Source organism: Lepidochelys kempii, chromosome 3 (genome assembly GCF_965140265.1).
Source record: "Lepidochelys kempii isolate rLepKem1 chromosome 3, rLepKem1.hap2, whole genome shotgun sequence".
Taxonomy (NCBI): domain Eukaryota; kingdom Metazoa; phylum Chordata; order Testudines; family Cheloniidae; genus Lepidochelys; species Lepidochelys kempii.
The window spans coordinates 36705925-36731117 of NC_133258.1; the positions used below are offsets into that span (position 1 = coordinate 36705925).

At 40.3% G+C, this 25193-nt stretch overlaps 1 protein-coding gene across 1 annotated transcript in view; it reads left to right on the top strand.

Moving 5' to 3' along the window:
- Positions 1-25193, top strand: part of PXDN (peroxidasin) — a 152719-nt gene that overhangs the window by 55495 nt on the left and 72031 nt on the right. The window contains exons 4-9 of the mRNA XM_073336142.1: positions 11485-11556; positions 18460-18531; positions 19180-19251; positions 20789-20958; positions 23639-23756; positions 24846-25015. Of these exons, the coding sequence (XP_073192243.1) occupies positions 11485-11556; positions 18460-18531; positions 19180-19251; positions 20789-20958; positions 23639-23756; positions 24846-25015 (674 nt within the window). The remainder of the gene's footprint in view (positions 1-11484; positions 11557-18459; positions 18532-19179; positions 19252-20788; positions 20959-23638; positions 23757-24845; positions 25016-25193) is intronic.

A 25193-nucleotide genomic window follows, 5' to 3' on the forward strand; every position in this document is an offset into this window, starting at 1 on the left:
AACATTACCAAATAATCCAAATTATTCTAAAATCTTTAGGTATTATTCAGAAGGGCCCTGATCCTGCTAACACTTACAAACATAAATAACTTTATGCACTTGAGTAGTCCCATTAAATTCAATGACATTATCTGTGTGTGAAATTACTTATTGTGACTCTCCTCAGGGCAGCCCAGAACTCTAAATCACTATTACCCCTCTGCCTCAGTGAGTTTTGTTGAAGAGTAGACTTTTTGTCAGTTCCCTGCCACACCATCTGTCTGCTTCACCAGCAAACTCCTCAAAACTCTGCCAGTTTGAATCTTGCCTTGTAGGCAACTATCAGCAAGCCCCAATTCCCGAGTTTCCCAGCAACATCTCTGTAATCATAGAACCATACAATATCAGGGTTGGAAAGGACCTCAGGAGGTCATCTAGTTCAATCCGCTGCTCAAAGCAGGACCAATCCCCAACTAAGTCATCCCAGCCAGGGCTTTGTCAAGCCTGGCCTTAAAAACCTTTAAGGAAGGAGATTCCACCACCTCCCTTGGTAACCCATTCCAGAGTTACTGTCCAGTCCCTCTCACTGGGTCCTTACAGAAATTGAGTTTGCTGCCTCCAAAGAGCCAGAGCACACACCAGCCTGTTAGTTTGCTTGTGGACTCACTTAACTTCAGTATAGCAGTATAACTCAGATAGTTTATAGTAAAACTAAGAATAAGTTTATTAATAAAGAACAGAGATTTAAGTAGCACTAAGCAAGAGACCGCTATGGTTACTGTGATGGTTTACGCCCCTCGAGTCAGGGCAGCATGGCCTAGCGGCCAGTCTATAGGGGTGGGATGTCCACCAGGGGGTGTGGCAGTCCCAGTAGGGGGGCCCCGGCCCTCCTGACTCCACCGGGCCCTGACCCAGGGTTCTAACTGCGGCATATCAACTTGCCACTGACTCAACAGGTGGGTCCTGCCGAAACACACTGAGGTTTTCCGGTTGGGAGGTACCACGCCATCATCCTCTCTGGGTCACTTCCTACCAGTGTCTGCATTGAGGTATCCCATGAGACTTCGGGTTCTCCATGGTCAGCTGGGCCGGTCGCCTCCTGTGGCTCCTCCAGTCGCCGGAGTTCAAGTGGGCCCAGGGAGGCTCTGATTTCCGGTGCAGTCAGGTGCTCTGGCTGGCCCGCCACTGGAGCTTCCCAGACAGGTCCTTCCACTGCGGCCTCCAGCCCAGAATGAGCTGGGCTTCCTCCCTTTATACTGCTAGAGCATCTGGAGCATACCCAGTCCCACCGGGGAGGCAGGACTTCCACTGTCAATAATATGGACTTAATCCTGTTTGGGCTAGTGTGGGGTAAGCAGACCCCATCACAGTTACAAACAAAACATCACATTTTCTAGTGACTAAAAATTAATGTTAGTAAGTTACAATCATTGTCTAAGAAGTTTTCTCACTTACATCGTTACCAACATCTCCAGCCCTCCAGGCCAGGGGATCCAACTTTCACAGAATCAAAGGGTGCTGTCCTCTTTGTTCCCCAAGTGATGGGTAACTATAATGTCTTTTTGTTCCCCCTTATATTTTCCAAAGTCCATTGTCTTTGTTTTAGGAGCCAAGAGGGTGTAAATTCAGACCCCTGGTGTGCTGATTAGCTTGGTAGCTTTGTATGCTTTATATGTAAATGTACTTTCATTATCCTCTGCCTGTAAGCAAGATGGTCAGACAGGTAAATCCACATTCCTTTGTCTAGGGCAGGCTGGGTTTATGCACTGCCTCCAAAACACATTTTAAGAACATATTTCCAGCACATAGATATAATTCTTTATACACAAGCTGTACCTATATCACACAATGATTTTTGGGACTATCATGTCACCAGTTTACATTTGATAACTTACATGACACCTCTGAGATACATATTATGACAACAGTATTTTGGGGGTACTGAGTTTGACAGGCCTGATATGAGTTACAGTATGGTGTGCCCTTTGCCAGTGGGCATTGAGGGGCTCTTTGGGTCACACTTGTATGGCTTTTTTTTTTTTTTCAGGATTGGGAACCAGAGTTGTAACTGATATGGTTTACCCACTCTTTCTAGAAAACCTATCCTTTCCTTAAGGAATTTTAGAAATTTGTTTAGGAAAATATTAGCAGTTCTAGATGGTATTTGAAGAAATAACGTCAGTGTCTTTATCTGAGAAAAGTAAATTCTTCTTTCCAGCAAATTCTCACAGAAGTGTCAAATTTCCAATACTTGTACTACATACTTCCTTTCTGAAAGTGAGCCTGCTCTTTCCAACTTTACTGTTCCACTGGAAGAAAGGCTAAAATGGACTGAAGGAGAGTTCCAAAGGTTACTTCAGATCCATAGGCTTTCAAAATTGTCTCTTTATAAAGGACAAATGATAAACAGGATTCAAAAAAGAACTAGATAATTTTATGGAGGATAAGTCCATCAATGGTATTAGCCAGGATGGGCAGGGATGGTGTCCCTAGTCTCTGTTTGCGAGAAGCTGGGAATGGGCAACAGGGGATGGATCACTTGATGATGACCTGTTCTGTTCATTCCCTCTGGGGCACCTGGCATTGGCCACTATCGGAAGACAGGATACTGGGCTAGATGGACCTTTGGTCTGACCCAGTATGGCAGTTCTTATGTTCTTAAATGTTGATGACATGGACACAATTTTACATTCTCCTTTGAGTGCCTGCAGATGCATGTTCCACTCAGGTGTGCACTTGCCAAGTGCACTGAAGCTGGAGAACTTTTCTAGTAGTACTCACAGGGGTGGCAATTGCACCCTCTGACCCAATAGTCCCTCCCAGGAGTGTTTAAGGGCTGCACCATCTTGAACCCCCTGAGTTTCTTCTCACTGCGTAAGGCTTGAGTCACACTTTTTTCTGTCCAGTGTTTCTGGAATTGTTGTATATAGCTACTTAGTTTGTTCATTAGCATAGTCAGTTTAGTAGTAACCTTAGGTGTTTGTTAGTGGTAAGCAATAAATTTTAGACTGCTGTGATGCCCTTGCCAGGTTTTAAACGCTACCTGTCATGGGGTGGTTATCCCTAATAGTGACCCCCACACTCGGTGCTTATTGTGCTTGGGAGAAGGGCCCATTAAGAAAAGGTACTCCATCTGTAAGTCATTTAAAAAGAGAATGCAGGTGATGAGGGATTTGCACCTCAAGCAGCACCTTTTGGAGCAGGCCATGAGACCCATTTCAGTACCAGGGACCTCTGCAGATTGTCTGGTCCCACAGAGACCTTTGCAGCTGACATGGGATATTGTTGCAGACCCGAGGTTGGATATTTCTGCTAGGAGGATGAGAGATCATTCTCCTTCCTTGGGTCCTCTGAGGAAGAGGCCTCATATGGCAGAACAAGGACATTCCAAGGCTCAGAGAGATTTCTCTTCATCTTCTAACTGCGTTACCCAAAGACTCATGGTGCTGGTCATGTGGGATGGAGCTGGGCCCTCTAGCCACTCCCAGATGCTGCATAGAGATCAGTTGGACACTGTACTGTCAATTCCGGTACTAGCCATGGGACATCAGTTGAGTCTGGTACTGTTGATATTGGCATCCGCACAGAGTGCCTCAATACCTTAGTGTACCAGGTGACATCACACCTGGTCTGTTTTTCCCCTTTCTGACTCTCCATTAATTCAAGATGCTTCAGCAGCTGTGGCTTCTACTGTACCTTCGGCTGTGCCTGGTCTGATCTCAGAGCTCTTTGTTACCAGCATCATCTCTCACATTGCCTAAGGTTTGGAGTGCAGGTCAGCCTCCCTTTTGGTATTGAGGAGTCCATTGACACAGATATTATCTTTGGCATTGATGATACCTTCAGTGCAGACTTGAGGATTGGTACCAGCCTGGCTTCGGTGCCAACTGGAAGTGCAATACCCCTTTCAGTGCTTAGGGTGTTGATTGCGCCTCTGTACTGATACCATTGCCATATTGTCTTTCGGATGAGGCTGGTCATTTGTTTGCTCCATTGGAGCCAGCTCATCTGCTACCACTGGACAGTTTCCAGAGCTCGTTGAGATAGAGTTTATGGATGTCTTCCTCCATTCCCTGACCTTCAAGGCAACACTCTCAGAGATCCTCAATACCACCCTGGGATCACCATCAATACTGAGATTGGCACTGTTCCTGCGGTAGGGACAGGAGCTCTTGGCCCAACACCTAGTGGCCACCAATGCCATATACTTATCCCCCAGTGGCTTCCCTCAGTCTGCAAGGTCTCATTCTTTGGCCCAGGTCAGACCTGTCTGCAGTTTCTCTACTTGAACTACATATGTTGCAGACACAGACTGAGGTCATTCCTGAACCGGTTCAGCCTGAACCTCTCTTACAGGGACAAGTAGTCCTGCAGGAGCCTCCATTTGCCCTGCTTCCTTCCTTTTCCTCTTCACTGGCTGATTCCATGATACCAGATTCTTCTTCCTCTGTGAATGAGGATTTTAAGTCATATCAGGACCTCCTGAGGCATATGGCTTCTGCCTTGGACATTCAAGCCAAGCTTGGGCAGTAGAATATGCATAAGTAGCTGGATATTCTCAAGTCCTCAGTTCCCCAGAGAGTGGCTCACCTGATGAATGAAACTCTTTTCGATCATGAAAAGTCCTTGTGGAATACCCCAGCTTCATTGCCACCTAGAGCAAAGTGTACTGAGTAATGGTATTTTATTCCTATGCATAGGTTCGAGTGGTTCTATTCCCATCCACCCCCTAACTCTCTTGTTGTAACAGCAGTAAATAACAGATCTAGGCAGGAGAGATACAAGTCCAAGCCTAAGGACAAAGTGTCTAAGAGGCTGCCCTTGATCGGGGAAAAAATGTATTTGACTTCACTATTACACTGAAAATGCACAGTGAAAATCATCAGGGCGCTGTTACCTAAATATAACTTTGTCCATTGGGACCGTATGTCTAAATTCACAGAGAAGTTGCCAGAATCCTCCAGGGAAGAGTTTAAGATAATTTATTTTGGAGGACCATCTGGTAGGCCAAAGTATCATTACCAGAGGCTCTGGATGTGGCAAATGCTTCTTTCAGTATTGTGGCATCAGCTGTGACTATGAGAAGGGCCTCGTGGTTACCGAATTCCGGTGTAGCTCCTGACATTCAGGAGAGCATAGAGGACTTGCTTTTCAATGGTCGGATTTTATTTCCTCAGAAGAGTGACGAGACCTTACATTTTTTTAAAGACTCCCATGCTATGTTACGTTCATTGAGGGTTTTTACCTCAGCCACAAAGAGGCATTATTATAGCGGTCAGTAGCAACAGCAGCAATATTATTGCAGCAATTTTTCCGGCAGTCATCCTTCCCCAGCATTGAGCAATCAGCCATTTTGACTTGCAGCATTCCAGTTGTGATCTCCCTGACTGTATCTCCTCAGTTCATGGACCTGCTGTCTTGCTTTTACAGTGATTTGGATAGAGTCACCACAGACAAATGGGCCCTAAGCACAGTGAGGTCAGCTTATTCCATACAATTCCGGTGCATACTTTTTTCCCCACCCACCTACGTGGTCCCTTTTCAGGCACCCCTCTCATAAGCCACTGCTCTTTCAGCAGGTCCAGACCCTGTGTGCTTTGGGAGCTATAGAAGAGGTCCTCCTGCAGCATCAGGGAAAGGGTTTCTACTTACAGTACTTCCTGTTCCCCAAGTCTAAGATACGAGTGAGACCTAGTCTCGATCTCTGCTGTCTCAACAAGTATATCAAATACATGAGATTCCACATGGCTACCCCAGCTACTATTCTTCCTGCTTTGCTGCCCAGGATCTGCAGGGTGCTTACTTCCATATTGTGATTTTTTTTTTTCCAAGCTACAGGAGATTCCTGAGATTTGTCATGGTGGCTTTACACTACTGATACATCATGCTTCCCTTTGGCATGTCTTCGGCTTCACGCATTTTGACCAAGTGCATGTCTGTAGTAGCAGTATACCTCAGAAAAGAGGAATTGATGTCTTTCCATACCTGAATGATTCTTTAGCAAGGGGTAAGTCCAGAGAACAAGTCCTCGTACACATCCAGTGTGCACAAAGTCTCTTTGATTGTCTGAGTCTAACTTTAAACAAGGAAATGTCAACATTAATACCAACTCAAAAATCAAGTTCATTTGGGGTGCCCGGTAGATTCTAAGATTTGGTGTTTCTGCCAAATGAATGTTTTGAGATGATTTGTCACCTGTGTCGGTCTCTCTCCACTTTGACCCTTCAACCACGATCCAGGTTTACCTGAAGCTGTTAGCTCATATGACCACATTCACATATGAGGCCAAGCCTGCAAATTTGCGCCTTCGTCCTCTTCAGAGCTGGTTGAGATTGGTATATCCCCAAATTAGTCAGTCATTGAACAGTTTAGTGTGAATACCATTGCCCGTCCTGGAGTCCTTAATGTGCTGAAGGGATCAGGTCAATGTCTGCAAAGGGGTTTCTTTTGCTCATCCTCTTAAGACCAGGACCTTAGATATCAATGGTTCCCCAATAGGGTGAGGAGGCCATCTGAGGGCATTGAAGTTGCAAGGTTTGTGGACAGAGCATGACGCTTATCTTCATATCAAGCTATTTATAATGCGTGCAGAGCATTTTGGGCACAGATCAAGAACACAGCGGTTAACATACTTACCCACAACACCACTATAATGTATTATGTGAAGAAGTTAGGGAGGAGCCAGCTCCAACTAGCTTTGCCAGGACACAATAAAGTTCTGGCAGCTCTGTGTCAAGGAGAGCATCATTCCCTCAGCCGCTCATTTACGAGGAGCCCAGAATTACTTTGCTGATCATCTCACCAGGAATTTCTCCCAGAATCATGAGTGGTGACTGAAAAGCAGTGTTCTGTGATCCATCTTCAGGGAATGACACGTTCCTGCTATTGACCCATTTGCAACAAAGGACAACAAGAAGTGCCATCAACTTTGTTTGCAAGCAGGTCTCAGTCAAGGCTCCTTAACCGATGCATATCATCTGATTTGGTGGTCGACACTGATGTATGCTTCCCCCAATCCTATTCATTCCTCTGGTCTTCCTCAAGCTGATGCTGGATCATGCCAGACTGATTCTCATTGCACCAGCTTGGCCAAGACAATGTTGGTTCTTCAACCTCCTCTATCTTTTGGTTTGTCTTCCCATTCCCATTCCTATTCCTTTTCCTTTTCACCCTGACCTACGGACTCAATGTTATGGTCAGATTTCACATCCAATGCTGATCAGTCTGTATTTCACAGCATGGATGCTGTGTCGTTAGTTAAGGAAGAGGAGTGCTGTTCCAAAACTATTTGACAGGTAATAGTAGAAAGCCCTTACTAGGGCTACTTATTTGGCTAAGTGGAAATGTTTTTCAATTTGGTCCCTAGCTCGGGGAATTCAACTGATGCATGTCTGCATTCAGGACACTTTGGAGCATCTGTTACACCTTCAGTCCTTTGGTTTATCTCTCAGTTCACCGAGGGTGCATTGGGCGGCAATTCTGGTGTTTCATCATCTGGTCCAAGAGAAACCAGTTTTATTGAACTCCATAGTAGTGAGATTTCTGAGAGGGATAATTTGTCTCCTTCCCACTGGTGAAGAGAGTGATTCCTTTGTGGGGCCTTAGTAGTGGGCTGGCTGTCCTCATGGGTCCTCCATGTGAGCCCTGGGCAACTTGTTCTCAGTCTCTCAAATGCCAAAAGACAGTGTTTCTTGTCATAATTGCTGCTGCGAGGAGAGTTTGAGAGTTGCAGACCCTAATGGCTTCCCTATACTAATTTTTTTTTAAGACAAGATGGTCTTGGGGCTACATCCTAAATTTTATGTAAAGGGATGTCACAATTTCATCTCCAGTCCAGCAATATACTTATCTGTATTTTTTCCCCAAGGCTCACTTGACCACAGATGAACAGCATCTTAGTTCTTCGGTTGTGAGATGAAGCTTGGCATTTTATTTGGAAAGAGCTAAGCCTATTCATTCATCACCTGGATTTTTTATTTCTGACGCAGATTGCATGAAGGACCAAGTAGTCTCTGCAAACCGTTTCAAGGTGGATATCATTCTGCATTATTATGGTGTATGGGATAGCTTGGACTTTGCTTGGGGCCTTTTCAAATAAGCTCATAACCTCTCTGGAGGCAGAGTTGATTGTATTCCTCTATGATGTTCTGATATGGGACATTTGCAGGGCTGCTCCTTGGTCTTCCCTATATACTTTTACCAAACATTATGCTATTATGACTGCAGTTAGATCAGATGCAAACTTTGGAAAGGCAGTTCTGCAGTCCTTCTTGAAGTAGGCTCCAAGCCTGAACTCCATTAGTTACAGCTTGCGAGTCACCTGAATGGAATACATGTCTGCAAGAACTCGAAGAAAAAACCGATACCTACCTGTACGGTAACTGTTGCTCTTTGAGATGTGGGTGGAGATCATACATGACAAATGCGTAGAAAAAAAAAACACAGAAATTGGGCTTGTTTTTGACTTAATTAGCTTGTGAGCTGCTTGTTGGCTAATTTTTGGCTTGTTGCTTGTTTTGCTTGCAGCTTGTTGCTTCTCTTTTTTGATCGGCTCCTGGCAAGGAGAGGCAAACAGGGGCGGGTGTCAAGGTGGGGCAAGAGGGGAGAAAGTCAGGGTCACACAGTGGGTCCACCACAGTCCCTGACTGCACGCCAGGGGGATCTAGTCACACAGAGTGTTGGGGTTCTTAGGGATCAGCTTGTTTTGGCCTTGTTTTGAAATGGAATTAGCTGATTTTTGGCTTACTGTGACAGTCAGGGTGCTTATTTACCACGTGAAAGTTGGCAACTGTGGTGCAAATGCGTATTCCACAGCCGACCCTCCATCCTCTCTGCGGGGAATCAGAGTGGGACTGCCCTTAAATTCCCATTGGAAGAATTATGGGGCCAGAAGGCGTCAGCACCACCCTTATAAATAGTGCTAGGCAAAGTTCTGCAGCTTTGGTGTGCTGGGTGTGCACACGTCTCGTGGAATACATTTCTGCACTCTCACCTTGAAGAGCAACAATTACAGTACAGGTAGGCACTCTGGTTTTTTCTGTATACCAAAGAAAATTAAGTATTTAGAAAGTAGAATCATAGAATATCAGGGTTGGAAGGGACCTCAGGAGGTCATCTAGTCCAACCCCCTGCTCAAAGCAGGACCAGTCCCCAACTAAATCATCCCAGCCAGGGCTTTGTCAAGCCTGACCTTAAAAATGTCTAAGGAAGGAGATTCCACCACCTCCCTAGGTAACGCATTCCAGTGTTTCACTACTCTCCTAGTGAAAAAGTTTTTCCTAATATCCGACCTAAACCTCCCCCATAGAATCTTTCTATATGTTCTAGCCTTCCTGTTTCATAAGAAGAAGTACACTTTATTTGGTAGGTGTGTAGCTGGGGTTAGTTATTTTATTTTTTAAATCAATGACAGCTACATTGCCACAATCTCTCTAACCCAGTGATGCTATATTGTCTGAGGTAATAATATAACTTCAAATTCTGATGGTAAAAGTAGGACAAAATGAATTTGATTTCTGTTAGACAACTGGCTTTGTTTTGCTTTGAAGCCTTTTATTTCAATTTCAGATTCTTAATTTTTGGTAGCGATTCTTTAGCCAATGTGCAACCCCAGACCTCCCCAAAAACATCTCATTATAGGTAACCTAGGCCTTATCCATATCATAGCTAATTCACATGTTTGTTCTGCCCTGCAGTAACTCTATATTACTTTGGTTACATGCTCTCCCTCTGCAATGTACAATGTAAACACAGCAGTTAAAAACGAAGACTAGAATATTGTCTTCATTTATTAACTAAATAAATGATACAGTGTATGTTTTATTCTTTCTGTGCTTTGTTACTCATTATATACGTATCTGCTTTGTTCACTTCTGTTAAATGATTGGGTTGACCTGACAGTAGCAGTGGCGCAGAAAGATGGGGGAAAAAAAACCCCTAAACCCTGTAATATATGCAAGGACTTGTGCAATGCTCTGGTGGGGAAAATTCCTTCCGTACCCTCAGCAGAAACAGTTTACTTTCAGGAGAGAAGGTACTTGTCAGATGCAGACAGGGAAACTATTCAGGCACAATGTGCAGCACTGGAAAAAAGGAGGTGCAAGATAAAAAGATAGGGAAGTGTGTGGGGAAAATGTGAGTAGAAATGCAGCTATGATAAGATTACAAAAAAAACCCCCAAAACCTTACGGATGAGGACAAGGAGTTTGAATATGAACTGGTAGACAGGAAGCCATTCAGGGAGCTCAAAGCAGGGGATGAGGTGCTCATCATTCTGGGAGATGGTTATTTTTGCAGAGAATTTGGGGCATGCTGGCTGAGGGAGAAGTGAGAGGTCCGAGGCCAGACATCAAAGTTACAATAATCAAGGAGATAATGACCAGGACATGGAGAATAGTTTTAGCAATGAGGAAGGAACAGATTTTGGAACTATTAAGATGGAACAAGTGGCAAGATTTAGTGAAAGATTGGATATGGGGGAATGGAGAGAGAAGTAAAATGCAATACCAAGGCTACAGTCTTGGGAGACTTCTTCAGGATCCTCCTCTCTAGATTCCCTAATATACACACACTGTCCCTCACCAGTTAATACAAAATGTAGCTGCTGTTATTATCTTCCTTGTGTGAGGAGCTGATCATGTCACTCCCCTCTTTGAATCTCTCCAGTGGCTCCCCATCTGCTCTTCCATACTTATATTCGCTTGTCAAGTTTTGTGTCACCCTCCAGGAACATTCCACACGTCTGTCAGTCTCTCAAACAATCTCTTCCATGACTCTCTTCACTCAAGATTCAAGTAACGTATAGAAGGTTATGAACTTGTTTGCAAGGGCCATATCCCGCCCGCTTTTAAGTCTCACATAAAAATCCATTTATGCTAGGCTGCCTACAGTGAATCTTATTGATATATAACAAACCCCTTTTTGTCATTCCCTTTCTCTGACCGCTGTCTGTCTGCCATCCATCCCTACACCGTGAACTCGATGGGGCAGGGATTATCTTTTCCTGAGTATTTGGAAAGTGCGCACCTTACTGTAGTTGCTACTGCAAACAAATAATAATTGTAGAATTTTGTTCCCCCAAACTCTCTGTTCTAGTAAAGTGTATCCACATGTCACTAATACAGGGGTGGGCAAACTTTTTGGCCTGAGAGCCACATCTGGGTATGGAAATTGTATGGCAGGCCATGAATGCTCATGAAATTGGGGTTGGGTCAGGAAAATGCGGGCAAAGGAAGCTCTACAAGGGCATGGTAACAACCAGAAGGCCAAAGGCCCTCCAACTACTTGTGTCAGGACATAGAGGGCCCCCCAGTTTTCTGTGCCTTTTCTGGTGGGCCTGGGGAATGGATTCTCAAGCAGGAAGCGTTGTTAGTGTGTACATGTTTTTGTTTTGTTTTTCTAATATGTAGTAGAAAAACTGTCTTCATGTGTCGACTTAATTCTTCTTTTCCACCTTAATGTAGCTCTTGTTTGTGTACTAATATTACTGATTGTTTCTTGTTTCAGCTATTTGTACAAGAATGAAATCCAGTCAATTGACAGGCAAGCATTTAAAGGACTTGCCTCTCTAGAACAACTGTAAGTGCCTTTTCTCTTCTGTGCTGTCATCTACGTGGTTGCCTTTCAGAGGAAAAGTGCACGTCTTGATCAGTATTTTCTGCCTGCATGCCTTGCATGTCTGCACTGGAATGGGATATTAGTCAAACATTGTTATAATCGTTTGCATGTGAAAAAACAAAATTGATCAGTGTCAAATTCTTCATTTCTATGTTTGTCTTTTATTTGTGATTTACATTCCAAGTGTCCTAGTGTACTATGTAGTAGACTTGGAGAAGAAGCATGATCACAGACAAATATTGAAAACAATGTGCATTAATTAGAGATTCAGGGTCTGATTCTGCTTTCGTCTACATAGGTTTTACAATGCTCCAACTCCTATGACTGCACTGGAGTTGCTCTTGTTTTACACTGGTGTAAATGAAAGTTTGAATCGAGCCCTGAAATTTATTTCAGTGCTTTTCTCTTTCATTTAAAAACCCTTTTAAATTAAAATATGAATATTATTGATACACATGTGGCTGATCATTGCCATATATTGGGGGAGGCAGAGGGTGGGAGTGGGAGTGGTATCCTCATTGTCTGTAATGTGGAAAGCGTTTCAGTTTTCTGCTAGCAACATTGTGTAAGCTATTGTTCTTTTACTGAGTTTCAAGTGAAGAAGAATTTAATTTGAAAAAGAATGGAAAATAGCCTGTACTAGTACAATTAAAAAGGAATGTATTGTTTTGGCTATGTGTTTGATTATTCACAGTTTACTTAATCAGAAAACAGTTCACCATTACACAGTAATTCAAGAAGTACTTGGACTGGTAGAAGCAGCGATAACTAAATAGATAATATTGCAGATCTGTTTGCAAAGTCCTGAAGTCTTAAATTTCCATTCATTTTGCAGTGGATTTTTGCTTTGCAGGGTGAATTTCATTGTCTGTCATTGAGTTCCTATAAAAGAGAATCTCCTTTCCTGTAGGGCAATAGGAATTTTGAGTTTCCAGACTATATTCATATGTCTGTATTTATACTATACATACCTGTCTCTGCATTTTTATTCGTCATATGAAGTTTTATATGCAAGAAAACTACACACACACACCATTTATACAATCCATATACGCATATTTTAGAGGGCACTTGGGTGCATTTTAGGGGAACAGGTTCTATTTAGTTACTAAGTGTGAAACACATATGATAACTGTCATTTGTCTCCTTAATGCCTTTCTCTTCCTCCCTCTCTAGCACTGGTTACTGCAGAATACTGACAGCAACTGGTAGTGCTTGCTTACATGCTAATAGCAAATCTTATTTTCTTCATAGTACATTAATTATTTAGGTGCGCCTGTTAAAGTACTAACTTCTGTAAAATAGTAAGCTTTCAGCTTATTCACAGGTGTGAGATGCTATAGGTAGCAAAAGACAGGTTTTCCCATGCACTGCCTTACTAGTGATCTATCTGCATTATGACTGGGAGATCTAACTCTCCGTGGGGGTAAATATCGCATACTTTATGTTCCTCTGGTTTAGATCTCAATTGTGCACAGACTCTCTGGTTTGAGAATTGTCATGTAGTATTTAATTTAAGACTGATGGTCTCAAGTCATTACTTATCAACTTCATTTCCATATGGGATTGAAGAGTCTTAGAACTTAGATTTTGACAGTTTCCGTTTTAGTTGTAAAAGTGTGGAGCGACATCTGAAGTCCTGCTTCACTTGGATTATGTTTGTTACCCCAAGCAGTGAATATAACTTAGTTGCTCTTTTGAACAGTCTCCCCATTATGGAAACAATATAATTCTGTTAAATGTATATGCTAATATTACATCTTATATAGTACTTTTAATTTGTGTATATTAAAAGGAAGGGGAAGTATTATTATCATCAATTTACAGATGTGGAAACTGAGGCACATATATGAAATGTTTTGCCAAAGGTTACACAGCAGGTCAGTGGCAGAGCTTGGAAATAAAATCAAAGTCGTCTGATAGTCTAGCGCCTTATCCACAACACTGTGCTGCTTCACTATATTCAGATCAATACAGGCTTCTTATTTTCTTTAATTATTAACGAATTTCCTTCCTAGGTTTACTGACTAAGCCAAATTTTGGACTCCAGTACACAGTGAAACTCCTTCTGAAGTCCTGAGAATTGCATGTACATATCGAAAGGAAAAATTTAGTTCATAATATTTGTTTGGCATTCACACAGAATGAAACTGGAAGTTTTTGTGTGTGTATATTTTATTGTTACTCTATTCAGTTAAAATTTATATATGTATACATTTTAATTTAATAGAGTAACAGAAAGTTTTGTTTGTTTCTTACCTGTGTTCCCTTAAGTTATGATGTTGAGAGAGAAAAAACAAGTATAGTTAGCCCCCTATGATTGTCTGCAGGCAGGATTCCACTTTTCCCATAGGCTCTTTGGCATCATCCTCACCTAATGACTCATTAGAAACCTCCCATTCACCCTCCGAATTCAGCAACTGGAGTAGCATCTCTGGACCAGATTCTGATCTTTTTTGTACCAGCGTAAATCCAGTAAAGTCAGCAGGGTCGTGCATCCTCAACACCACTGAAAAATCAAGTCAAATTTATTTAGATACCTGAATATTAAGTCAGTCATGGCAAATTGGAAGTGCCACAGATACCTAATGTGATGGATGACAGATATTTTTTTAGCCCTGGTCACAGAAGCTGATTCCTTAATAAAATGAAATTCTGTGCTTGTATGTATTATATCCTGTGGTCTCTTCCCCACATCTTTCCTCCCAAGTAACTAACATATTCTAAAGAGCAATGCTATAGTACTTTTCGCACAAGGAGAATAAAACCTTTTCTGTGAAATCCTTCTAACAAGAGAATCCTTCCTTTCCATAATGCTAATTGAATTATTGAAGTTTTAGCTATTTAATTTTAGTAGAATGTTAATTATGTATATGATTTTCATATTAACATACTTCTGCTTGTTATAACTTCACCTGTTCTAATATAAGAGCTATGCATTCAGCCTGCATACAGATGTACATGTTCTTTGTTAACTGAGTTGTAATAGAGTGAAATCTTACATACTATACTACAGTTTCTGAAACCAATATTTATCATGATTTTTTCTATTAAGTTTTCTGTGGTTTTGAAATGTTGGTATAAAAAGATGACAACTTCTTTGGAACAAAGACTGCCTTTTTATTATGTGTTTGTACAGCATCTAGCATAATGGGAACTTGATCCTTGATTGGGGCCTCTATGACTTGGGTACCTAGATGCTATGGTAATATAAATAAATAATAATAGTAATAATAATACTACATAATATGCACTAGCACAATACCTATAATAAATAGTAATAGTAAAAGGGGAGCATTTTGCAAAACAAATGCAGAAGTTCTTTTGATCAGTTTTGAATAAATCTGTTCACAATGGCCTTTTTAAACACTCAGTGTAATATTATTGCTGACATACTTAAACATTCAGTACATAATTGGTATTAACTATGGGTTTAAACACCCCCTCTAACCCCCCCCCCCCAAAAAAAAAAAGATCTGGAGGTATTATTAGACAAGAACAATTGACAGATTTCAAACTATACTACAGACTATAAACTTAAACTCAGTCCGTATTCTAGAGTGCTTGCACCATATAGCTGTCCATTGTAGCTGATGATGATACCATGGCATGATGTGTTCTCATGTCTATGATGCGTGAATGCCTGTGCACTAAGTTTTTTAAGTGAGAAGACTATTGCACAGAGGCAATCTCACTCTCTCAGCTGCTGAAGTCAAAGACTAATGGCATGCGGGGATGCAACAACTGGTGGTTGTCTTCAAGATATGAAATCTGCTGCCCAATTGATTGCAGTTAGTTTGTGGATTATATTGTTGCTAGCCTTTATGTTGGCAGTGGTCTTCATCAGATCCAGAACTACTCCAAGATATTTCAGGAAATCCTTGTGCCTGAATTTGGTGTCACAGAAGGTGACATTCAGGTGCTTCTTTGCATGTTGGTTGATCAGATGGAACATGGAGACAGCTGTTTTTGAGGATTAAGTCATAGTTGCCATAACCTGTAAGACACCTACAGCTTGATCAGATCTTATGCTAGGGTGCTTGCGCTTGGGTGAAAGTACTCATTTGAATTGAGAGTGTGAGATCATCTGTGTATCCAAATTTCAGTGACTAGGTCAATGGATATAAATATTAAAGAACAATGGTGCCAAGATGGATCTTTGTGTGAGCCTGTTTTTCATTAAACAAGGTAGGCTGGTCTGTTTTATTAGATGTATGCAAAACTTGTGATTGGTGAATTTCAAAATACTTAAACAAGGAGGTTTATATGGGTTGTTGGTACAAACAAAAGTGAATAAGAGTCATAAATAATAGAGCACAGTACATAGAACGAGGAACTCTAGAGTTCTAGTCGTAGTCCTAGTTTTGGAATTGAATTTGTGACCTTAGCCTCTACTGGAGCTAGTCAAACTCTTAGTTGCAAATAATTTCTTCTTCTTTAGATTTGGCCCCTTCTCTAGCCATGGATTGCCTGAGAAATAGATCAGGATTTATATTTTGTTATTATTCAAAATTAGTTCAAATAACTTCACAAATATATTTGAGTTTATGGCTAGTTATGAATTATTCATTATCTAGTAGAGTATTTCTGTAGTTTAGCTGTTTGGCCTGGTTTCTGATTCTGTGACCTAACGTCTATAAACCACGTGAGTGCCTGAAGAAACTGAGATGTTAAATCTCTCAGGAAAAGGATGGAGAGTACTTTAGGGAGAGAATCAGAGGAGACAAAAAGGGGAAAGGATTTATTGATACTGAAGGTCTGCCCTATCTTCTGCACAAGAAATAGCTATGTATTTTGATAGTATGAACCTTTATGCATATGAATGTATGTTGGCTAGGTACACTGGCTCCAGGTGTAAAAAAATTCTGAGTTCCTCCATGATTTAGCAGAGAGAAGGTCACAAGCCAGATTTATTGGCTGTCTAATAGATTTGACATTAAAATTTCACTTGTCACATTAACCTAGTCTTATTGCTTTGACTGTTTCTCTGGTCCCCCTGCTGGGACCACTTATTGGCGTACACTTTCTCCTTGATGATAGTGCTGAGGCTGATGTGCCTCTTTCCTGTCAGCAGCCCATCAACATTGGATTGTTGGACACTTGTCTGGTTGCTAAACCATGTATGTGGCCCTGTACTGTGAAAGGAGTAGTTTTACAGGGCAGTGGTTTCTGAGATTATTTATCCCCACTGTTTTTTTTTCCCCATCCCTCTGCCCACTTGATTTCCAATATCTGGCCATGTGGACCTTGCTTTTTGGTCTGGAGCTGAAACATGGTCAGAGTGTTTCCAAGAAAGAGTTTCTGCTCTTTAAATGTCTTCCATCTTCTCATGCTGAGGAGTTGTTTTTTTGGTGGTGGTTTTTTTTTAGTTTGTTTTTAATTACTGTTTTTTCCATATTTTCATTAAGCTCCTCCCGAAACATTCATGTGGGGGGAGAAAAGTGGGGCAGGATGTAATCAGCATCTGATTACAAGCATATTCACAAATCCTTTCCCAAGCTGCTCCCACAGCTCTGCTTCCTGTTTACTCATCTGTAAAGTTTGGTTAACACATTTCTGACAGAACGGTTAATTCTCACTAAAATTTATAAACCAGTATGAACCTAACCTTGCAGCCCTTGATCATGAATAGCCTGTTACCATTAGTGGAACTATTCATGTGAGTAAGGATTGCAGATTCAGACCTTCCATAAGTGCCAAGCATTTTTTTAATATCCAAGGCTTTTGTACTCCAGAAGGAACTTTTAATAGCCAATATAGACACCAAATAGAGGGTATCTTTTTCTTTTTAATGTTGCAGTTAGATGTCTATTCATACATCAGACAGTAATAACTATTGGGTAAACTTTTGCAGAGGAGATCTGTCCAGTTGGTGATACAGCCCACCTGCACTGATTTTGTGTTTATGAATTTGTCTGAGAATAGTATGCTTCTGGTTAGAGGAGAGGAGTGTTTAATTTTTTTTTTTAATTTTTTTTTTTTGGAGAGGGGAAAAGAGGAGGTTAGAATTGCCACAACTTACTGATAGGGCAGTGTATTACAGGCAAAAGACCTCTCTTGGGACAGCATCTTTGGAAAGGTTTCAGTCATTCTCATGACATTCAAAAGGCTGGATACCAAAAACTGTTTGCATGTCCATTGAAGGTTGCAAATCTTTACCAATAAAGCTATAACTTCTTCCTACAGAAAATTGTTTCGTATTCATTTATTCAACTTCATAAAATAAATCAAGTGACTTCATATGGTGGTCTGGGTGGTAGGATTCTCTAGGAAAATATGATAGTTGAAGGAGAGAGGGTCAGAAAATGTAAAGCCAATATTTCTCTAAAAGCCCTGATCCTACTGTAAATAAAACAAGTTTTATTACATATTAACTGGTTGATCCAAAACTTGTAGAAAAGATACTGGTTTTGCATTTCTAATATTAGTTGATAATACCTGTCTGGCTTTTTATGAAAAAAAATGGTTTTTTGGATCTGTGAGCTTATGTTTTTTGCAAATACTATAATCTGTCTTTTCTTATCAGTCCTATGATACACGTGGGCTTACTGATTGTCCCATAAGATTTTTGTAAATATTTAGTTTTGACAGAAGATTGTTTGAAGTATGATGAGTTGATATTAATATATTGTTATTTTTACCAATATAATAGCAACTTTTAAAACCTTCCTATTATATAAGGCCTCTTTCTTTCATGGAAAAGTGTATAATCCAAAAGACAATTATGCTATTACATTATTAACCTGTAGTCATTTACAGATGTGTTCGGCAGCATGAGAAGTCCTTTACATACCAAGTTTCTAGCTGCACAGTACTACTTTCATTAAATACATTTCAGTGATGTTTTGTTTAAAACATTTACAGGTATCTGCACTTTAATCACATAGAAACATTGGAACCTGAATCCTTTACGCATCTTCCAAAACTTGAAAGACTGTAAGTTTTATTTTTGTTTGGAAATGTTGGTAAACGGCAGTAGTCAAATAGCTTCTTTGTCTGACCCAGATCAATAGTGTGGAAAGTGAGAAAAAACTTTCTTATCTTTAATGCAGCTTTTATTTTGTACTGAAACTTTCATGGTGTAAGACACTGAGGAGCAAAGTGCTGAGCACCTTCTGGCAAGTGTGGAGCACCTTTATCTCCCAGTGACTTCTGGTCAGGCCCTAGACTGGGGAAATGGTTTAATAACACAGTTTTGTGTACAATTTTCAATCTCAAAATGAGTTCAAAACCATTCTGATTGACGTTAGTCTATCATAAAATAGACTGTACGAAACATGACATAGGATGATTAAATTTTTGTATAAATAGCTTATTTGATTACTTCCCCCCACTTGTCTGTCATGTTTTATGTAGTTTTGTCTCCAGTGTTGACTAAAAATGTTTCTTTCTTGGATGGAGGAGGAGATGAGGAAAGGGAAGCCTTTTTTTAAAAAAAAAGTAGCAGAAGAAAGTTGATTTAAAAAATGCTTATTTGCATGTTGTAAAATTCGTATCTCTTTAAGGAATTCCAGAAGAATGTATATGGAATGAAAACATTTCAAAATCTGAACTCGTACATGAACTCCTCTGTGTTTTTAACAGATTTTTGCATAATAACAGAATAGCTCATTTGGTTCCTGGGACATTTAGTCATCTGGAATCTATGAAGAGACTGTAAGTAAATTAAATGTACATACAGAAAGAATTGAAATAGTCTAATTATACTTATGTCTTATCTTAAAGTGTTCACGTCCTTTGGCAGTCTGTTCCACTGCCTAATTGTTCTTACCATTAAAGAACCTAGTCTAAACTTTTCCTTCCATGGTCTATATTCTCCAGTCTTTTGTGACTGTGACTAAACCCCTTCCTTGCTTTATTATCTTGAATTTATGTATAGACTGTGGCCTTGTCTGCAATGAGTCTTCTGTTTTGTAGACTAAATAAACTCAGCTTCTACAATCTTTCCTCCTACTGTTTTAAATTCCTTTGATCTTCTTTTATAAGATTTGTTGCCCATTGTATTTTCTCGAGGTTGCTTTTTCTAGATCCTTCCTAAACTGTAGAGACTAGGCGTAAAATGATCTAAAGTGACGTAGGCACTTTGGCCCAAGTTCACAAAGGGACGTAGTCATTGCAACACTTAACTTTCAGGTGCTAGCTACCCAGTGGAATCTTCAAACCCTGAATTAGTTGCCTAGGCTGCCTATACAATGAATGAGGAGAGATAGAAGCCTAATAATGGGCTCCACAAAAACAAGCATGCTCAGCGGGAAGTCACGTAAGTTAGCCAATAGCAGATGCCATAGAGATCATTGTGTCCTAAGCCCTGACTCTCTCAGAGCATTAGGCACCTAAGATCCATTCCCCTCGAGAATGGAGGTGGCACATGCCTAACTCTATTCAAAATGGCCCAGAGAAGAAGGCAGTAGCCTCCCTTATGACCATTAGTCCAGTGTTTAAGGCACTCATCCGGAATGTGGGAGACCCCCAGTTCAATTCCTCCCTCTACCTGACAAGGGGAAGGTATTTGAACATGGGTGGCCCACCTCTCAGATGAGTGCCCTTAGCTATTGGACTATGGGATATTCTACTGTGGGTCTCTCTCAGCCTCACCTGTTGAAGCTGTTCCATTATGTATATAAATAATTAATTATGCATTGGGCCAGAGAATGAGTGAGAGTGACTCCATAGTCCAATAGTTAGGCACTAACCTGAGAGGTGAGAAATTCATGTTCAAATCTCTTCTCATTGCAGACAAGGGAGTTGAACCAGGATTTCCCGCATCCTGGGGGAGTTTCCTAAACACTGGTCTAAAGGTTAAAAAGGGAGTTCTCCTTTCAGCCATTTTGTGTAGAGTTAGGTGTCCTCAAAAACAGTGACCAAATCGGGGTCTGTAGGTAGGATAGGTGGGGGAACTATTATTGAATGATGAGGATAAAAAGTATTGAATAGTCTGAGACAGAGAGCGCTGTCTGTCCTGTACAGTGATTGAGTATTGGTCTACGGGGGGGGGGGGGAGAAATAGTATTTGATGATGTAATTAAAGACTGTATCATAATGCATATGCACAAGGGGACCTAGATGGCTTTCTTTTAATGTAGGTTTTTGTATGTAAGAATAAATAGACGGGGAATATTGCCAGGTCATATAAAATCTAATCAATTGTTCCAGCTGATTAGGAAGACTAATGGATGATACTCATTTTACACAGGCGTTTAGATTCAAATGCTCTGCATTGTGACTGTGAAATCCTATGGCTGGCAGATTTGTTGAAGACATATGCGGAATCTGGTAATGCTCAAGCAGCAGCTACTTGTGAGTATCCAAGGAGGATCCAGGGACGATCAGTGGCCACAATAACACCAGAAGAACTTAACTGTGGTGAGTTTTCCACTTAATGTTCAAGAAAAAAAATTAAATATTTCCAAAACCACCTATGTTTTTCATGGGATTTTTTCCCCATTGTATTGGCCAGTGATGCCAATAGCTACTTTCTGGCCATCTCCAAGTATATCTTCTCTGTATCCCTTCCCCACAGTCTGTCTGCTGCTTTTTGATACAGATGATCACTCACTCCACTCAGTCTCTGCTCTCGGCTTCTTTGACCATACCGTTCTGCTTTTCCTCCTATATCTCCACTTGCTCACTTTTTAATATAGTCTCTTCACCTCTCCTTCTGTCTCCCGCCTCTTTTTAACATCACATTAGTTGATAGTGCAATGGCACAATTCCATTTCTCAGCGTAGACAAGCCCCATGAGGGGGAATAAGCCTAAGAACTGAGCATGATCATCCTGAAAAGATTTTTTTTTTCCTTAACAGCTTTCTGTATTTGTCTGCTTCAACTGTAGAAATCGAGAGAGATCCATATCAGAATATCTCATAGCCCAGCAGTTAGGTTACTCTGCTGAGAGACCTTTGTTCAAATCCTTTGGCCCCATCAGACAGAGGGAGGAATTGAAGCTGTGGGGGGTCTCACATCCTGATGAGTACTCTAACCACTGGGCTAAAAGTTAAGAGAGACAGCACAGGAACCAACACCACCTCTTCCTCCTCGGTCTAGTAGGCATACTCATAGCATGCCTACTGGATCAGGCAAGAGAGGCAGAGGAGCATCTGTTTTCACATGGTTTGAGGATCCCTCTCAGGCTTAGGTGTGAGACAGGCATCTAGGGTGTTGTGTCCATTCCCAGAGGCAGAAACTTAGGCACCTAGGGAACTTTTTCGTGGAAATTTAGGCACTGAGTAAGTTTAGGCACCTACAGGGTTAGATGGCAGCCAAGCAAGGGTTTTGTGGGTCACAGTGGCACCTAAATCTGGGATCTAGGTTCCTATGTTCCTTTGTGGATAATGGACCACAGTAAACACAGGATGATAACCTTAAGTAGTCAAGATGCCAAAAATTCAACAATAAATACGTCTGTATAAGGGATGTGCAGACATGAAATAATTGAACACTTAGTGAAGATAAAACCAGAAAGTATACTGGAGAGATTACTTTGTACATTTGTATGATAAGCAATGGAATACACAAAGCTGGCTTCTGAACTTGCCTTCTTTGCATCCAAAACCCCTGTTGACTCCAGAAGGATACCTGAACATAAAAAGAATGCAAGCTGGAGTCTTTAGTGGTCAGTTTTGAAGTTTAATATTTTTTATACTACATTGCTCCTCAGACAATGCAAAGAGGGAAGGAAACGGGATCATTAAGGAATTGTTCCTGATTCCTCTGAAGTCAGTGTTAAATCTCTCATAGACGTCAGTGGGAGTAAGATTAGGTCATTGGATTTCTATCACTCAATCAAGTTTGAGAAGGTTAGTCTACACATATACTGAAGAGTTTTGTTACTGTAAAGTTACTGTTACTTATGTTGCAATACTTTGCCATGCTATAGCCCAAAAATATTCCACTAGCCAGTATAGTTTTAAATGGCACTGTGTTGGCTAGAACCTCGCTTTTGTAATGCAAATCAAATCTCTGTAAAACTAAATATATACAAATTCTTTGCTTCAGAATCTGATATAAATTTACACAAGTGTCATAAATATAAAGGGAAGGGTAAACGCCTTTAAAATCCCTCCTAGCCAGAGGAAAAATCCTCTCACCTGTAAAGGGTTAAGAAGCTAAAGGTAACCTCCCTGGCACCTGACCAAAATGACCAATGAGGAGACAAGATACTTTCAAAAGCTGGGAGGAGGGAGAAAAACAAAGGGTCTGTATCTGTCTGTATGATGCTTTTGCCGGGGACAGAACGGGAATGGAGTCTTAGAACTTAGTAAGTAATCTAGCTAGGTATGTGTTAGATTATGATTTCTTTAAATGGCTGAGAAAATAGCTGTGCTGAATAGAATGACTATTCCTGTCTGTGTGTCTTTTTTGTAACTTAAGGTTTAGCCTAGAGGGATTCTCTATGTTTTGAATCTAATTACCCTGTAAGGTATTTACCATTCTGATTTTACAGAGATAATTCTTTTTTACTTCTATTAAAAGTCTTCTTGTAAGGAAACTGAATGCTTTTTCATTATTCTAAGATCCAAAGGTTTGGGTCTGTGGTCACCTATGCAAATTGGTGAGGATTTTTACCAAACCTTCCCCAGGAAGTGGGGTGCAAGGGTTGGGAGGATTTTGGGGGGAAAGACATGTCCAAACTACGTTTTCTGAGGAAAGTTTGGTGGTGGCAGTGGAAGTCCAAGGGTAAAATAGTTTGTACCTTGGGGAAGTTTTAACCTAAGCTGGTAAAAGTAAGCTTAGGGGCTTTTCATGCAGGTCCCCACATCTGTACCCTAGAGTTCAGAGTGGGGAAGGAACCTTGACACAAGCCATTTTTCAGTTTTCTAAATTGACAGTAGTAAATGTTGAGAGAGGTCAGAAAACCAATGATAATTTTGTGTAGAGAAAAATGTGTTTAATCTTGATTGAATCTATGAAGTATTTTTACTTGAAACATTTGTGAAAAATGTTCATCTACATACAGTGTGGGGGGAAAATAAATATTTAATTATTTACTTTAATCGTTTTAAAACAAGCAAGGTTTCCTTGATACCGTTTATTGTTGATACAGAGAGGCCAAGAATTACGTCGGAACCTCAGGATGTGGACGTTACCTCAGGGAATACAGTGTACTTCACTTGCAGAGCTGAAGGCAATCCCAAACCAGAAATTATCTGGCTTCGAAACAAGTAAGTTAAGGAAAAAAAGGAGAGAGAGAGAAATTGTTTGTATATGTTTGCTTTACAGTTGGTGTATGAAATTCACCATTCATGTACACAAACATGAACTTAAGAACATCATATTAGTATTATAAAAAGTTAATATATTGGCAATTATAACTAGATCTGGTTTCTTTGCAATTCAAAGTATAATAATCATATAATAAAGAACCTTTTTCTAATAAGGAACTTGATATATGATATCATGATACCATGGGCAATTTTTTCAACTGCACTTGCACCCACAAAATTTCAGAAACCTGCAAAACTCTACAGTAACTATACTAATAGGCTTTTGTATATAAAGATCAGGTAATTCTATAAATGCATGTAATATGTAGTTTGCAGGTGCAGAAGGTGTTGGTGCATTTTGTCCAAGTGCACCCATTGTTTTATTACCTACTATGTGATATCTGTCTGCAGACCCTATGTTGTAGCTAGAAGATCAATTTCCATCCTGAATTAATATCACTTTAACAAATCAAAGAGAAACCTAGAGAGCTACTTTTAAACATGAGATGGTAAAATATTTTATAGATTTAAAAAAAAACAACTTTAAAATCTCAACACTGAAAACATCACCTTTTTATAATCAACAAAAGCATGTGTTCAAAATCCACATATGAAAGAGTTTTAAGTAGAAATAAGAGAGATTCGAGTGTGGGTTTATTGACACTGGCTTGAGACATTTAGAGATGTTTGGCAATGAGAACAATTGATATCCTGAATAAAAAATGGAAATGGATGTGTGTAACTCACTCTTTGTTTTTTCCTCCAAACTGTATAAAACATTTATACTTATAAGATTAGTCAAGCTTTTCAGTTCTGAAGTCAGAATGTTTATATTTTTTAAAATGTCACACTGTTGGTATTCATCTCTGATGCTTTTGTTAATTTAAGACTAAAAGTTCTATTATTACACTTACTAGTGGACTTAAGACGCTAAAGATTTATTCTTGTAGGTTACATTTGTTACTACAATTAGACTTTTTTCTTTTATATGTTTTTTCTGTGCTTTTGATTTAAAAGTTTTAGTTCAGCAGATTTCTGTCTTTACAGTAATGAGCTCAGTATGAAAACAGATTCCCGTCTCAACTTGCTAGATGATGGCACTCTGATGATTCAGAATACTCAAGAGACAGACCAGGGTATTTACCAGTGTATGGCGAAAAATGTGGCAGGAGAAGTGAAAACTCAAGAAGTTACTCTTAGATACTTTGGGTCACCAGGTAAATAGATTTTAGATACAGAATTGTTTGTTTTTTTTATTAATCAGACGACCACTTTCATAATGAAGTACATTTGCTTTTATGCATTAACTGCAGGTTTGTATTTCCTGTGCATCTTTGCAACTTTATTTGCATCACCATCTAGTTATTGCAGTCCTAGAAATTATCAACCCATTAT